Genomic DNA, 16,448 nt, shown 5'->3' with positions numbered 1-16,448 from the left:
ACCCATAGGACTCATCATACCCCACTTGTGGCAATGCAACTTAAAATAATAGTCAAATTTATAGTTTGAATGTATACTAATAGTCAAAGATTCCACAATTAACTTTAAATCTAAGTTGGCTCAGAACTTCTTACCGTCTTTATAATTTAAATTACGGCAGCTGTTACTCAAAACAGAATAGGTACAATCTTATCAACGCTGGGAAAACTAAGTAACATGGTTTCGAGAGGCAGAAACACGTTCTGTCTTTCAGTTCAAAAAATTAATTTTAACACTCTCTAACTTATTTACATTTCTGGTGAGGAAACGGAAAGGAGAGGTTATAATAAAGGCTGAAATTATAAATAACTTGTTAATGCAAAATAATAGTAACCTGATAACATCTAATTCTGAGCTGAAGATAGCCTGCGTAAAAGCAGTTACAATGAAAACAGTACTTACCACATATTGAAAGAAAATTTTACTATCGGTCGAAAGAAAAGTGTTTAGAATCTCTTATTCACTACCAAGTCCGCTTATAAGTTTTGGCTCAGATTCTCAACAGAAGTGAGCAAAAATTACTAACAAAGGTTAATGCCGACTCGAGTAATCTAGATGCTGGACTTAAATCCTAATAAGATAATCAACAGTTACTGCTAAAACAGGACAGGAACTAAATCATGTCCTATTGGGAGCCGACAAAATTAAAAATGGTAGTAAAGATAAAAATGATAAGATAATTGGTCAATAAATATGAAATCCTACAAATTTATATGGAAGTTAATATCAATTAAATGTTGATTATTAAAGTACTGAAACAATTTGGCAAGTTAGGATGAAATATCTGGAAGATAACTAAAGGTAAACTAAGTGCTTATGATTTTGAATGAGTACATTTCAGTGATTTACTCTGTATAATAACACGTAGAGTGTATATAGTAGTTACTGAAAGCACAAAACATTTAGGCTGTAAACCTTTTGCATTATTAAAGTAAACAAGTTTCATCATTTATGAACGCTATTCAAGTCTTTCGGGAAGACTATGCGAATAAATATGCATTAAATATGTAACCGTCGAATCTTGTATCTAGATTAAGAAATAAATCACATAAGATAGACGTTAAGAGTTCGGCAAATTGTTCTCGTGTTAGCTTTTAATAAAAATATATTAAAATTTTATACCAGCAACACTTTAAAAAAATTGTCAAAGATAAATCTCCGTATCTTTGCCTACAGTCAGTTATAATATAATCATTACAAATATTAAAGTTTCCGAGCGTTACGTACAAAATGTGTGAGCGAGTACAAGCATGATTCATTTAAAGTTGCAAATGAACTCTGAATTAATCTTCGTTGGAAGCGATATTTAAATCTTGGGTAAAGTACTACTGAAATATGCTTAGCAGTGCTTATTCTTGGAATCTACTAATAGCCTGGCAATCATTATTTTAATCTATATTAGTTGGAGATTTTTAATATTTCTGGTTTCGTAAAATTATTATTATATTTTAAGTTTTATGGGGGGGTTCTTTTTCTTATAGTCACAGGATATTAAGACTTTAAATAGTTATCAATAATTAACATATTTCTTTGAGCAACTGTAAATAATAATGAATTCTTACTTGTTGCTTAAATATAATTTATTGTAAGATAAAAAGTATATAGAATAAAATTTATCCAACATTGACAAACAAAATTCAATCAAAAAACATTTACATACATCATTAAATAAGTAATTAATTTTGAACATTTTAAAACTATTGAGTTTCTTTCGAAACCAGGAAGCATGAAATTAACGACGTCTTTGCCAGGATTCGAACTCCAGATCTTCCGATCGCTAGCTAGCTGGACGGGCTACCAATTACGCTATCAAGGCAGGCACTGGAGAAGAAGAAAATGTTAATAATTAATAAATATTTATAATAAAAATTAATATTGTTTAGTAATTTAGTAAAAAGGGAAGTACAGGTGATAGCGCAGAGAAACATTTGGGAAAATATTTTATCTCCAAGAGTACTTTATAGTTGTTGGTATTGCTTATACAAATTATTTCCGTGCTTGCAATATAGGTTGCAATGATCTCAAAGTTTGTTCTCTTACTCCTTATCGCTTTGTACCACTGAAGCGTAGATAAATTCCACTGTATGACAATATTGCGGCATTCTCTCTCATTTAATTAGCTGTTAGTGGGGTCATTTCAGTATAGTTTAATAGCTGAAAACAGAAGGGCTGTTTGCAATCAAGAATGACTTCGTTCACTTAGAACTTTCTCACTGTCGTCAAAAAGATAACTATTCAGAGCAAAGTACCATATATACGTAGGCAAGCATGTTTTCATGAAAGGCTTTTTGAAGAAATGAAGAAGTAATTCTGATAAAATTACAAAATTTGCACTACCCTGTTCTAAGTATGAGAAATTTCGAGCATCAAACTGTCCACTCTTGATCAAATTTGAAGTTAATAACTAATAACGAACACAAACTTTTATACGTTCCTGCGTAAATGCGTTTTTGTTTTGCATGTATAAGATGACACTGAGACATGCCTGTGATAATATTGTTTATGAGTACATCTCATGTATGGTTAAGAAATTCCAGATCATTTTATTCTTCAAAATATAATGTCAAAGTTACATTTTAAAAAATTCTCTCTTTTTTAGCAAACAAGCGAAGAAGGAATGCTATTGATACTGATGGACCCTCTCCACTTTTGCCTTGTGGGGAACAACAACAACAATTTCCACTGGATCCCCTATTTCTATATCCACCATCAGCCAAGAAACCAAGAATCCTGTTTTCTGAGGAGCAGAAGGAAGCTCTGAAACTTGCCTATAATTTAGATCCTTATCCGAGCACAGCTGTCATGGAATTTCTATCATCTGAATTAGGACTTTCAATTCGTACCATCACAAATTGGTTTCATAATCATCGAATGAGATTGAAGCAACAGAACCAAGAACCAGACACACCACCTTATCCAACCCCTGAAAGTACAACTTCTTTTGATCCCATACGCTTCAGGCTGCTGCTCGGACAACGGTTGGCAGAGATGTGCAAGAATCAGCCAGCAACAGCGAATCAGTTGCTTCCTTATTTCTCAGAAGCTCAGAGGGCATTATGTCCCCCACCAGGATTGGCTACAGTTTCACAGGTAATTGGGAATATAGAAACGGAGAATACTTTGGATCTCAGCATGTCCAGTCAACAATATCCACAAAAGGATATTGAGAAGGATGACGAAACAGATAAGAGGTCTACTGAATCAACACCAGCAAGACCTTCATCTACCACTCAGGTAGCGCACGCCTCCGCTATAGACTTGACACCTTCTTCTGAAAAGAATTCAGTATCTTTTGATTCCAGGCACTCTCCTCGAGACTTCCCATCTCCAACTAGTATAAAATCAACTTTGGACCTTAGTTTTTCTACTCTTCAGAGATTAGCTGCCCAAGACTTTTCATCGAGTGCTAAAAATAATAATTCAGCAATAGAAACGATTTCTCAAACTCCAGCACCAGACATCGATAACATCCTCAGAGGATCATCATCGAAGTTAGATTTCAAACCAGGAAATGCAGTTAGGGACTCACCTGTAGATTTGCGTGAAGAAAAACGATCAAATAATTTTGTTTCTGCAAGTGGAGGGGGAAGCAACCGTCGAAAGGCTGCTGTACCACAGTGGGTAGATCCTGGATTAGACCTTTCTCCCGATAGTGATTTGTGCGGCTTTGATGAAGAAGACGATGATGACGATAACGAAGAACTTACACAACCATCTTCCTCCGGAGGTGGCCAAGTTATAAATGGCGTTTGTGTGCGCCAAACAGACTTTTCTTCACATTCGTCAGGGATAGATTCCGTCTTGCGCATTGAACCTACTGAGTTGTCATTTTGTGGTGCCAACAACAAAGAAAATGATAAATCTAGAATTGAAAGAGAACAAAATATTAGGCGATTGGAAAGGGCTCTTTCTGAACGCGAAGAAAGGTGGGATGACATCAGTGATGACGAAGATATTTGCTCCAGAACTTAAATTCGGCACAAAAATTCCTTTTGGGAAGATTTAAATCCTTTGACATAAAATTCGGGAGTATGCTTTTTTGCATTTCGTGATTTCAGTGATATATTGGATCCGAAATGATAGGTAAATGAACTCTCTGCTCGAACTATTGAAAAAGAGTAGGTAACATTCTCAAACGTTTACGTTCGCCAGTTTCTATTAAACATTCATACAGGGAACAAAAATTGGCGACGAACAAAAATTTATCATCACAAACAGATTTTAGAGATAGAAACATCAAATAAAGGAAATGCAATTTCAGTATAGACTGGTAATTAAATTAGAAAAGTGATTTTAAAAAGTTTGAATTTTTCATGTAAGTGAATCATTGTACAGCTATCTGAAATTCGAAATATTCCTTGCTAAGGATGTGCAATTTTCGAAGGGCATTGATTCGCAACATCATTTCTTGTAGCCCATTTACCATTACAACGCATTAACGCGGTTGTAGCATCTGTCGCGTAAACTCGTTGTGGGAGACATGGTTGAACTTTCGTGCTCAAATCAAATGATCAAATGATCAAACAATTTTTTCCCCCCAAGAGACTTTGTTTGGAAAATCGAATCGCCTCACTAGACTTAGTGACCATTGTGTACTTAATGTAAATAAACAGAGCATCAAAAAAAGTCTTAACCGACCTTCGTTTCTTGTGTCTTCTGCAAGTCATTTTGTTGACAAGTCATTTTGTTATTCCAAACCCTTCTGAGACCTGCGGCATTAGCTGTGATAACCGTCGAGCCTTTATACCTGGATCCAAAAAACTACGCAACATTCTCCTCTTCATATTGTTCATACTAAAAGAGAAATTCTGCAAGACTTATGAGTTAACTAGAATGTTATATGCATATTTCTGACTCTCATGCGAGCTATGAATGTTTACTTATGCTATCTCTTTTAGTTTGCGCACTCTGTAGGAGTGAGATTGTTTATTTTCCCTACCCTCGGTGGCTCTCTTATTGTCTCTTTTCATTAACTTCATGAATATTAATGCAAATTAAGTCGAGTTCTGCTCATAACACATGTAGCATACATCAAAAACCAAAAAAATTCCTTAAAATAAATTTATTTTAAAATGTATTTTCCTTCTTTCAAAAGACTTCAGTATTATTAAGCAAATTTTCATTTCTAATAATGAGCATTCTCTAAACAAATTACAAATCCATTAACAGAAACATTATTAGTTCATATAGTTTTATAAGTAAATATTTTACAACTTCTGTGAGGTATTTTATCTTTTTGTCTAAAATTCTTTATCCTTTTTCCAAAATTTGTATGCATTTCAGAATCTTTATCAGACCACTTTAATCTCTTCTTCAAGGAATCAGATTGTTTTATATTATATTATTAAAATGTCAAATATACAACGGCGGCTTGTTTGACTTTTTTCAAATTTTGTATATAAACTGACAAAAAAAGATACCTTATAAAAAGATACTTAGATATTTATCTAAATATACACTTTACCTTCTCTAAATTACTTTTCTCTTGAATTCTTTCTCAGGGCAGATCTTTCCGTATACAAGCTGTAAAATTTAGTATTCTGTCCCAGATTCTCTTTGTTTGTCTAGAAGCGTATGGAAAGAGCTTTTATTTAATCATAAAATATTTTAGGTAACAAATCAACAATATTTCTTTTATGTTATATGTGTAAATCTTCCTTTTGCATTTCAGACTTGAATAGAAATATCCCCAAACGAGTTAATTTCTCATACAGGTAAATTAGTCATATTTCTTTTATCTTAATTTATAGATTTCTGGAAGACTGCCCTACAAATTTAGTTTCTTTGTACTCCCACCGTCTTAAAAGGTGAAATCCATAAAATACATTAGTATTTAATTCAACTTTGTTTAATTATTATATTTATATAATTATTCTACTAATTCTTTTCCAGAATTTTCTGTGCCTAAATGTAGTACAAATATAACTCATTTCGTTAAAATTTGGAGGCATAAAAGTACTTTTAATTCATTCCTTTTTAAGTTTCAAATAAGAAAATATATGTTTATGATAGATTCTTCTTGCATTAACATTTCAAAATTATATTTTTAAAAACATGCAAGTCCAAAACTGCATAAAACGAAAGTCATGTTTTGCAATTTGATTTTACGTATTTTGAATAATACTTACTGACAATATATTCTGATGGAACAGGTTATAAAAAAATCAAAATTTAAGAGCAAATTATTGTGTTACATTAGCTATATGATACAATTTTTTTGCCAGAAGTTGTTGTCTTTGCTTACATATATAAATGTTATTTTAAATGAGCTCGACTTAAATGAAGAATATTCTGTGACTTGCCATCTTGTATCGTGACGAAAGATGTGAAATATTATTAAATGATAAATTTGTATTTGTTATTTACTTCTATTTATTGTCCAAAAGGATATTTAGTGCAATATAAGAATATCGACAAAATAGATTGGTGCAACATTAGAAGGTAATGTGTCAAATTTAAACCACTTCATTTTGGAGATTGGCCATGTGTACTTTGTTTTCTTTTAGGTTTGTGCATTTTTATTTTGTGTCAAATTTTGATAGTGTACATATGTGTCATACTTTTTATGGATTTGATTAGAATGGTCGCAATAATTTTAACTTGTAGGTCGTTATTCTATTATTATAAATACAATACCTTTATGTTTTAATAGTTATTACTGAAAAATGTATGACATTTCCAATAATTCATTCCATTTAACAACTTTCAATGCGTACTTCAGCATTTTTTTATTATGTTTAAACAGCAAAATTTACTTAAATGAATATTCATAAGAAATGCTTTAAAGAAACATTTATCTTAATTTCTTTCAAAGTTACGAAGTTAAATTTTCGTTAATGTTTCAAGTTTCATCAAGCTGAAACGTCTCTAATTATACCACAAACAAATAAATAAAATATTGAAAAATAAATGAACACCTTTTGATGTAAATGATGCAAGTTTTGGATTATTCTTTTACACATCTTTTCGTATTTCTCAAATATTATATAACATTTATTCTCTTTGTTTACATTTTTACTTTTCTATCTATCCCTTTCTTCTTTCCTATCTGTTTCCAAATTTATTCTGAATTTTAAAAGTAATAAATAATTTCTTCCATCCGCACTTATTTATATACTTTGAAATAAATTCCCCTTTTAATTAAATTTTTAAACTCTGAAAGTTTATATTGTATAAAAAATAAATAAGTTTTAAAATAACAAAAACTGAAGTCATAGTTACACAGTTTTATATTTTATTGAGTGTGCAGTTTTGGCGACTAGGTTTTAAAGTTTTAATTTCACATATTTAGTGCATATTCAGACAACATACACTAAATATGTGATTAGCTAAGCACATTTAGGGAATGAGAATTTTTAGTTTATAAGCGCTGTGAAATCAAACTGTCTTTTTTAATTAAGTTGTAGTATTATATGATATATTTATGTAGCTTTAAAATTTAAAAAAGCAATTTTTCTTGTTTGATGACAGTTACATTTGACATAATAGTTGAGATTAAAATTAAGCCAAAAACAGTCTTACCAACTGAATAAGCTGAATAAGGTATTGTGAATAATTTACCAACTGAATAAGGTATTGTGAATAATTTTCGTAGGATCAAAGCATGAAAAATGTTTAAATTAGTTAAATGACTAATTATAATTAGTTGTTGAAGACTTGTTTATTTTACTTTTTCGAGTATGGCATTAAGTTTTTTTTTATGCAAAATTTTAACGCTGTTTAAGTTTGGCTAAGATATTCAGCATGCAAATGTTCTTGATGAAGACACAAGACTGTAAAATCTAAATCAACATGATACGCATGAATTCTAATGCATATATTTGCAGAGCTTCCAAAATTGTAAAATCTTAGTTTTCCTTAGTTTTCTTATGTTTCGTTCTTAATAAAAAATTAGTAAGTTTTCGTACTACACTAGACAAATCCTAAGGCCGCGTCGGCAGACTAAGTAATTGCGTCTTGCTAAATATAGTCGAGACTTCTGAAAGCGGGCGTATTTAAAAAAAAAAGAAAAAAAGAGAACAAAAAAACCCTGAAAACTAGAAAAACATAAAAAAATAAACAAATCCAGCTTTAAAAGCTCGAAACACTCACCACCATTCTGACTAACGTCAAAGGCGTATCTAAGTTGCCGAATGGCTACAAAAACTCTAAATACATTGCTTCATTTCTTGATCCACGTTGACAGTTTCCCTGGACAAATGGCGCTATATTCGTCTTATCTTTGCTCCGCCCTTTGATATTTCTATAAATTTGGTCATTCTTTTCTCCAATCTTTACAAAAATGTTTTGTTCCCCAAAAAACATTGAGGCACCAGATCTTCCTCAAAATCGAGTTATGCTCAAAATCTATGCAAAAAAAAATTGTTGCTTTTTGATTAATTTTAAATTTTACACTTGTGTATTTCTTTCCCAGTTAAAAAGTGTCATGTAAAATAATACTGTTTTCCATTGAAATGAAGGAAATATATTCATTTATCACTTTTTATTTTCTTTTTCGATGTAAAGTTTATACTCACATTTAACGAAACGATATATATTTTGGAAAAATTTAATTATTTTTTTAGTAACAATATCATTTTCTACTTCATTTCATGAGGTTTTAATACATATTCGATTATTACGTGCATCATTCATTTCATGTAATTTTATATGAATAAAATGCTAAAAATTAATTTTCCATGTAATGCTAGAATAAGTTAAATGAACCTGTTCTTTAAATTAATTTTCATATTTTTTCAATAAATGTTTTTGATATTTATGTAGTTTAGGAAAATAGAACTTAGGACAAAATTATAACAGCTGTTTATGCGGTATAAACAATAAGAAGTGTAAATAAAAAACATATCATTTTATTTGCATTAAAAATTATATATAATTCAGATGTAAGAAGAATAATTGAGTAAAACAATTAAATCCCATTTGGAATGTCAAGCAGTAATGAAGCTATTGACAGCATAATATACAAATATTAACTGAAATTGTTGTGACCATTCTACTTGAGACCATAATTGTATTCTGATTCAATAGTTAAAAGAACAATCAAATAGGATTTAAATTTAAGTTGCACGTCTGTGTGATAGAATTTTATAAGACTATGCAAGAGTTACGTCTTAAATAAAAATGATTTCTTCTCAGCTTCCTTGTTTTGTTCTACAAGCCCTCAGTAATAAATACTGCATTACCTAAACTTTTCGTTCATTTTTTTTAATCTTCAACTAAGGTTTTATGAAATCTTTAGATAAAACTTACCCATTGCGATTAATCATTTAAATATATCAACGATAATTTGTGTCCAAAATAACTGCAAGCAATTCAATAACAATAAATTAGATATTCAATATGCTTAAAGGACTCGAATTTTGTCAGAAATTCTTTCACTTAGGTAAATTTAAGGTTGTATATTAATTTCTCACTTCAGATATCAGACACGCACTTAATAACAACGAATAATCGCCCCCAAAAAACTTTCTAATATAACTTTTCTAAATGAGATCATCAAACAAAATGCTCATTTCGTATGCTTCTAATATCCGAGTTAATCATGAAGTAGATTGAATAACATTTAATGAGCATTCTAGTGTACTCATAAAGGCCAGGTAAGAAACTATGACCTTTATTTTCCTAGGAATTTCTTTAAAAAATGAATTAGAGAGTTCTGATATTGGCGAACGAAATGTTACGAAATCCAGTTAGCAGAATAAAGCATTAGCCGCTAAAGAATGCGTTTATAATTTCACCTCTCTTTGTTATGGAAGATTTTCAAAATTAGGAAATAGGGTTAAAAGTTTCAAGATCACTGTTAAAAGTTATTAAGATCTGAAGAACTATAGCTGAAAAATTTGGAATTCAGATTAAATATATTAAAGTAACTCTACACATTCTTTAAAATGAGTGTTGTTTTATTTTTCAGTACATTTATACTGAACATGATTGCCCTGATATATTTCAACAAAAAAGTTTAGTAAGCGTTTTTTAATAAAATGAGTTTGTTTATTTTTTCGTCCAAAAGAATAGCAGACTTCACTGAAATGACAACTGATGTTAAAAGCAATTTAAAATTTAAAGTAATATCTAAAAATCTTTACGTATATAAAATATACGTAAGTAATAAGTAAGTAATAAGGATTTTAATTAAATAATTTTTCGATTTATGAAGAAAATTATTGCTTTGAAACTTGAATTATTGTGCAAATGCAAGTAAAGGAATAACTTGTAAAGAAACTTTTTCACTTGAATTTTCCATTTAATTCCATTTAATCATGCTGCCATTACGTTCCGTGGAACTAAGATTCTACGTTTACTGGATTTATTCCAGCTGATAATACAGATTGACTGCTTAATACAGATCGTTGTTGATCGTTCAGTTTTTCTGTGACTTGCCACATTCCTGGCTTTGACAATCAAAAAATTTTAACTCTTTGTGTTTCTGCTACCCGACCCCATTTAAACGAGGATATTCTTTAGATTCCGGCTTCATATTCTCTAGCTGTTCGTTTGAGATCGATGAAGAAAGTTGTTCTCTCAAATGCTGGCTTGTAGACTGTTTGAGGATGATAGATGAGCATTTTTAATTGATCATGCAAATTGCAAGAAATATAAATATCTTCTAGCATCTCAGCATTATCTCTTCCCTAAAGCCATTTTCCCATCTTAGCTGTAGTTTTGTTTTCCTTGTTCGGCCCTATTGGCTTTTTTCTAAATCCGCTTTCGAGAGTTTTTCTCCAGGCAAGCTCAAGATTTCTTTCTACTTAAATAAAATACTTGCCTTAATAAAAAATTAGTAAATTTTCGTACTACACTAGACAAATCCTAGGGCCGCGTCGGCAGACTAAGTAATTGCGTCTTGCTAAATATAGTCGAGACTTCTGAAAGCGGGCGTATTTAAAAAAAAAAGAAAAAAAAGAGAACAAAAAAACCCTGAAAACTAGAAAAACATAAAAAAATAAACAAATCCAGCTTTAAAAGCTCGAAACACTCACCACCATTCTGACTAACGTCAAAGGCGTATCTAAGTTGCCGAATGGCTACAAAAACTCTAAATACATTGCTTCATTTCTTGATCCACGTTGACAGTTTCTTATATATACACTGAAGTGACAAAAGTCGTGGGATAACAATATGCAAATATACAGATGGCAGTAGTATCGCGTACAAAATGTATAAATGAGAAGTGCTTTGGCAGGGCTTTCATTTGTGTTCAAGTTATTCATGTGAAGAGGCTTTGACGTGATTATGGCCGCACGACGAGAATTAACAGACTTTGAACGCGAAATGGTAGTTGGAGCTAGAGCTAGACGCATGGGTTATTCCATTTCGGATATCGTTAGGGAATTCAACATTCCGAGATCCACAGTGTCAAGAGTGGGCCGAGAGTATCTAATTTCAGGCATAACATCTCACCATGGACAGCGCAGTGGCCGACCATCTGCACTTAACGACCGAGACCAGCGACGTCTGCGTAGAGTTGTCAATGTTCACAGATAAGCAACACTGCGTCAAATAACCGCAGAAATCAATGTGGGACGTACGAGGGACGTGTCCGATAGGACAGTGCGGCGAAATTTGTCTTCCTTGGGCTATGCCAGCAGAAGACAGACTCGAGTGCCTTTACTGACAGCACGACATCGCCTGCAGCGACTCTCGTGGGCTCGTGAGCATATCGGTTGGTCCCTAAACGAATGGAAAACCGTGGCTTGGTCAGAGGAGCCACGATTTCAGTTGGTAAGAGCTGATGGTAGGGTTCGAGTGCGACGCAGACCCCACGAAGCCATGGACCCAAGTTGTCAACAAGGCACTGTTCAAGCTGATGGTGGTTCCATAATGGTCAGGCCTGTTTTTACATGGCATGGACTCGGTCCTCTGGTGCAACTGAACCGATCATTGACTGGAAATGGATACCTTCAGCTACTTGGAGATCACTTACAGCCATTCATGGACTTCACGACTCAAACAACGATGGGATTTTTATGGATGACAATGCGCCATGTCACCGGGCCACAATTGTTCGCGATTGGTTAGAAGAACATTCTGGACAATTCCACGAATGATCTGGCCACCTAGATCGCCCGGCATGAATCCCATCAAACATTTATGGGACATCATCGAGAGATCAGTTCGTGCGCAAAATCCTGCACCGTCAACACGTTCACAATTATGAACGTCTATAGAGGCAACATGGCTCAATATTCCTGCAGGGAACTTCCAATGACTTGTTCAGTCCATGCCACGTCGAGTTGCTGCACTTCGCCGGGCAAAAGGAGGACCGACAAAATATTAGGAGGTATAACTTGAGTGTATATTCAACGAACATTAATTTGAATTATTTTATTTGTCCAGGATTATCCAAGGTTAACTTCTGTGGAGTGTTATAAAATAAATACAATACTTCTCCCCTTCCCAAAGAGACGCTGCTAGGACAAGACACCTGTAAGCTCTCGTTCTATTTCTCTATTCTATTTGATTAGACGGCAATGGAGGGACTCCAGGTGTCACTGACAGGGACTAAGGTATTTTGTGTACGGAGTACCTTTGTAATAAAATTACAATTACTTAATCCAAATGAAAAATTGAAATAAATAAGGGGAGCAATGGCTAAAGAGACTGAGAAGAAGACCGTTACGGTTTTAACAAAGAATTAGGTATGAAGTCCCTTGTTGACAAGAGCAAGACATCCTGAAGCGAGTCTGCATAAAAGCGGCAATTATACCCTGTAGCGAGGCAAGCGCACAATAGAGAAAAGTCTGAGGTTGGTCAACACCACCTAGACTTAACTCATGTATTTAGGGGGTATTGGGTTAATATTATTTTATGAAAAATTTGATTAAATAAATATTTTGAAAATGTGGAATTCTTTTCATCACTAATAAAACAAATATATTGGAAATCTAAATATTGTTTCCCAGACATTTATTTGAGGAAAGAATTATATTGAAAATGGAGGCCCACCAGCGGCGAGCTGTAAAGTCGCTAAAACTCTGTTAGTTCGTTCCGAGGTTCGAATCCCGCGACCGGTCTGGCTGCATGGCTGTTTTCATGGTTTTCCCCATATGTTACGTATACGCGAATCAATTACTCTTAGAAAGTCCTCCGCGAAGGCATCCCTCCTCTTAGGCAGATAGCCCTCTAGGCTTAGCCATAATCACATAAACCAAGAAACCATAAACCAATCAAGATTCGGCGACCTTTCAAAAGCATTAAAATTTTGCAACTGTCTAATAAAAGCGATCTTCAGATGTATGAAAATAGTCAAAGTGCTTTATTTTTGTGACCACAGACCTGCCAAAACATTCAGGAGTAGTCTAGTGCCTTTAACATTAGGCCAAAGACATCTTCAAGCATGCCAAGAGCATTAATTCCCAAGTTTGAACGAACAAGCTCAGTGGCTGATGATAAAGTGGACATGAAGAACAAATTAAAGATAGCAAGGATGCCTGAAAATATCACTGCTGTCAAAACAATTATGGAATAAAAGTCAGAAACATTAATTTGGCACTTAATGTCAGCACAGCCACAGCAAGGAGAACAGCCTTCAAAGATCTTGACATTTTCTCTTACAAAACTCAGTTAGGAGAACATTTTGGCCTAAAATTCTATTGAATAAAGACTTGAGTTTGCCAGCATCATGTGCAAATGAACAACATTGATTTCAACTGTACTGATACCATTTTTTTCTGATGACTAACACTTCTGTACGGATGGCTACATCCATTGTCAAAATTATCGCATTTAGGGCATGGATAAGCCAAAATCTATCATTATCAAGCCTGTCCATTCATAAAAAGTCACTGTTTAGTGTTGTTTGAGTGCTGATGGCATTCTGAATCTGTATTTTGTTGTCCAGACAGTGAATTCTGAACACTATCTCGACTTATTGAGAACAAGTTTCATTCCTGTTGACTATAATGGACAGAGGATCCAAGATACATGGTTTCAGCAGGACAGAGCCCCTCTACATTTAACAGGAAATGTCCTGGATTCAGAAGTCACCATGACAAACATGTCATTGCAAGAGGCTTCCCAAATCGCTTTGGCGATGTACGTTTTTTGGCTGCCCTATAGCCCTGACTTATTACCGCTAGATTTCTTTTTATGGGGATATATTAAAGATCAAGTCTATAAAGATGGACCAAAAATGATAGAAGAGTTAAAAACAGCGATAAAATAGGGCTGTCACATCACGCCTTTTCGGAGTGCCCAACAGAAACAAGAGAAATCCTGTCGCTGCAATATTTCATCGATGGCATCCGGGATCCTGAAATACAAAATGCTCTGCGAATGGCGGATGTGAAGGTGGTCCCTGGACAGCTGGTATTGGCGGCCTCCGGTCTCGATTCTTGCTTGAATTTTTTCTGCTGGTCCCAATCTTTTCGTTCCTCTTGATGTCTCTTTCTTTTCATGAGCGGTGGCCTTGTTTGTTTTTGACTATCTGGCCCTGGAAGTGGTTTCCTTGACGCAGATTTTCTGCTGTGGGATTTTGTACCTGGTCTTTTCCTGTTGCTGTCTACCAAAGATTCTTCACGAGGCGGCGTTGATTTCCTGCACTTCTTGACTGCTGGAGTCTGACCATTCTCTTTCCTTCTTTTCGGGACCCTAGAATGGCTTGTAGAAGAGCTAGGTTCCTCTTCTGTTCTCTGCTTCTTGGGTGGCGGAGCGGGCGGCGTTAATTCTGGAATTTCCACTCCTTTGCACTTGAGTCCTGCAAGAAACTCTTAAGGATTTCGAAATCATTTTGATTATAATATTTTTTCACCTAGTCGGGACTTGCTTTACAGGTTTCCCCTCTCTCGTTCTTACGACTTCCTTGATTTCCTGTATTACATAGGGGCCTTCAAACTTCGCAGCCAATTTTGCAGTGAAATTGTCTGGGGCACTTGATAAAGAAAATTTCCGCTTTAACACGTTATCCCCTACTTTAAAATCTGCTTCACGGCGTTTTCGATCATAGTAAAGTTTCTGTCTATTTCTTCCCGTATCCGAAGTTTTAACAGCCTGATCAATAAGTTTCTGTATATCTTTTTGTTTGAATTCTTGTTCCCTTTGTTGCACAAAGAATAATTTATCTAGTGGCGTAATTAACTTACGTCCTAAAAATAATTCTCCTGGAGTTTTTCCAGTAGTATCATGACTTGCTGTTCTTAAAGCATAAGCTAACTCATTTATGTAGCCATCCCAGCGCTTGTGATGTGTGCTAACGTAACTGCGAATTATTTTTACGATGTTTTATTAACTCTTTCTGCTGTGTTTGCCTGTGGTCTATACGGAACCATTTTGATATGGCGTATGCCAAGTCAAGTGAAAATGTTTTCAAAAAATTAGCTAACGGATTGTTTACCGTTATTGCTAATGACTTTTATCGGTGCACCGTATTTTAAAATGTACCTGTGTAAGAATGCATCTGCAACTGTTTTGGCTGACGCACGTTTAAGTGCAACAATTTCTGTCCACTTTGAAAACTGATCTACAATTACTAAAAGAAAACGATTTTTATTTAACTCACTCTGGGGAAAAGGACCAAGAAGATCTATGCCTAAAATTTCATTCGGAAATGTAGCGCGAATGCTATTTAAGTACCCTGCAGGCCTGTAATAAATATCATTTATTAATTGACATTGATTGCAGGACCTGACATACGCAGTTACTATTTTGTATAATTGCGGGAAGTATATCGCCTCGCGTACCCTTCTTATAGTCTTTCTGACCCCTAAATGACCCGTCGTGTAATTCTTTCAAAATGCTCAATCGAAGCGAGGCTGGGATGACTGGCCTATACTCAAAGTTTCCATTTGTTGATTTCGTATAAAACAATAAATTATCTATTATTTCATAGTTTTGTGCTCTACTTCTTATTGCGGCGACATCTGTATGTTCAAAGATTTCGGGGTCTTTTAAATAAGCATAAATACTTCCAAATTCAGGATCAGCTTTCAATTCAGGAATAATTGTTTCTCTAGAATCTAAAATTTTAGAAGTCAACACAGCGCATTTGAGTTCATGCCCCTCATCGTCCAGTTTTATTCGGGATAATGCGTCAGCGACATTATTTTCTTTTCCTGGTTTATACTTAATTATTAGATTATAGTCTTGAAGTTTTAAAGCCCATCTTATTAACCTGGGCGTTAGGTATTTCCCCGAGTAAAGTCTACCAACAGCCGCATGATCCGAAAAGACTGTTACTGGCGCTTTGAAGAAATAAACTCGAAATTTGTGTACAGCCATTAATACGGCTAATGTTTCTCTCTCTGTAGCTGTATAATTCCTTTGCGTAGTGTTTAAAGTTTTACTAAAAAATGCCAAAGGATGGCCATTTTGCAGGAGAACCGCACCTACGGCATAGTCCGACGCATCTGCTGCAATTTCCAGGTTTTCGTCCCCTTCCGGGAATTTCAAAACAGGGGCATTGATGAGTGCTT

General features: G+C 34.2%; 1 protein-coding gene across 5 annotated transcripts in view; it reads left to right on the top strand.

The window, feature by feature from the left end:
* The window catches only part of LOC118195792 (homeobox protein cut-like), a 354,176-nt gene extending 345,003 nt beyond the window's left edge, over positions 1-9,173 (top strand). For all 5 annotated transcript variants that reach the window (XM_085823714.1, XM_085823713.1, XM_085823712.1 and 2 more), the window contains one exon: positions 2,639-9,173. In XM_085823714.1, coding sequence (XP_085679840.1) covers positions 2,639-4,011 — 1,373 coding nt within the window. In that variant the 3' untranslated portion in view covers positions 4,012-9,173. The remainder of the gene's footprint in view (positions 1-2,638) is intronic.
* The last annotated feature ends 7,275 nt before the right edge of the window (positions 9,174-16,448 follow it).

The sequence above is a fragment of the Stegodyphus dumicola genome, chromosome 9 (genome assembly GCF_044657685.1).
Source record: "Stegodyphus dumicola isolate Sdum_Otavi_A_Nest chromosome 9, ASM4465768v1".
In the NCBI taxonomy this organism is placed as follows: Eukaryota; Metazoa; Arthropoda; class Arachnida; order Araneae; family Eresidae; genus Stegodyphus; species Stegodyphus dumicola.
The sequence above is the reverse complement of the archived record's forward strand: the minus strand, read 5'-3'. Positions and strand labels throughout refer to the sequence as shown.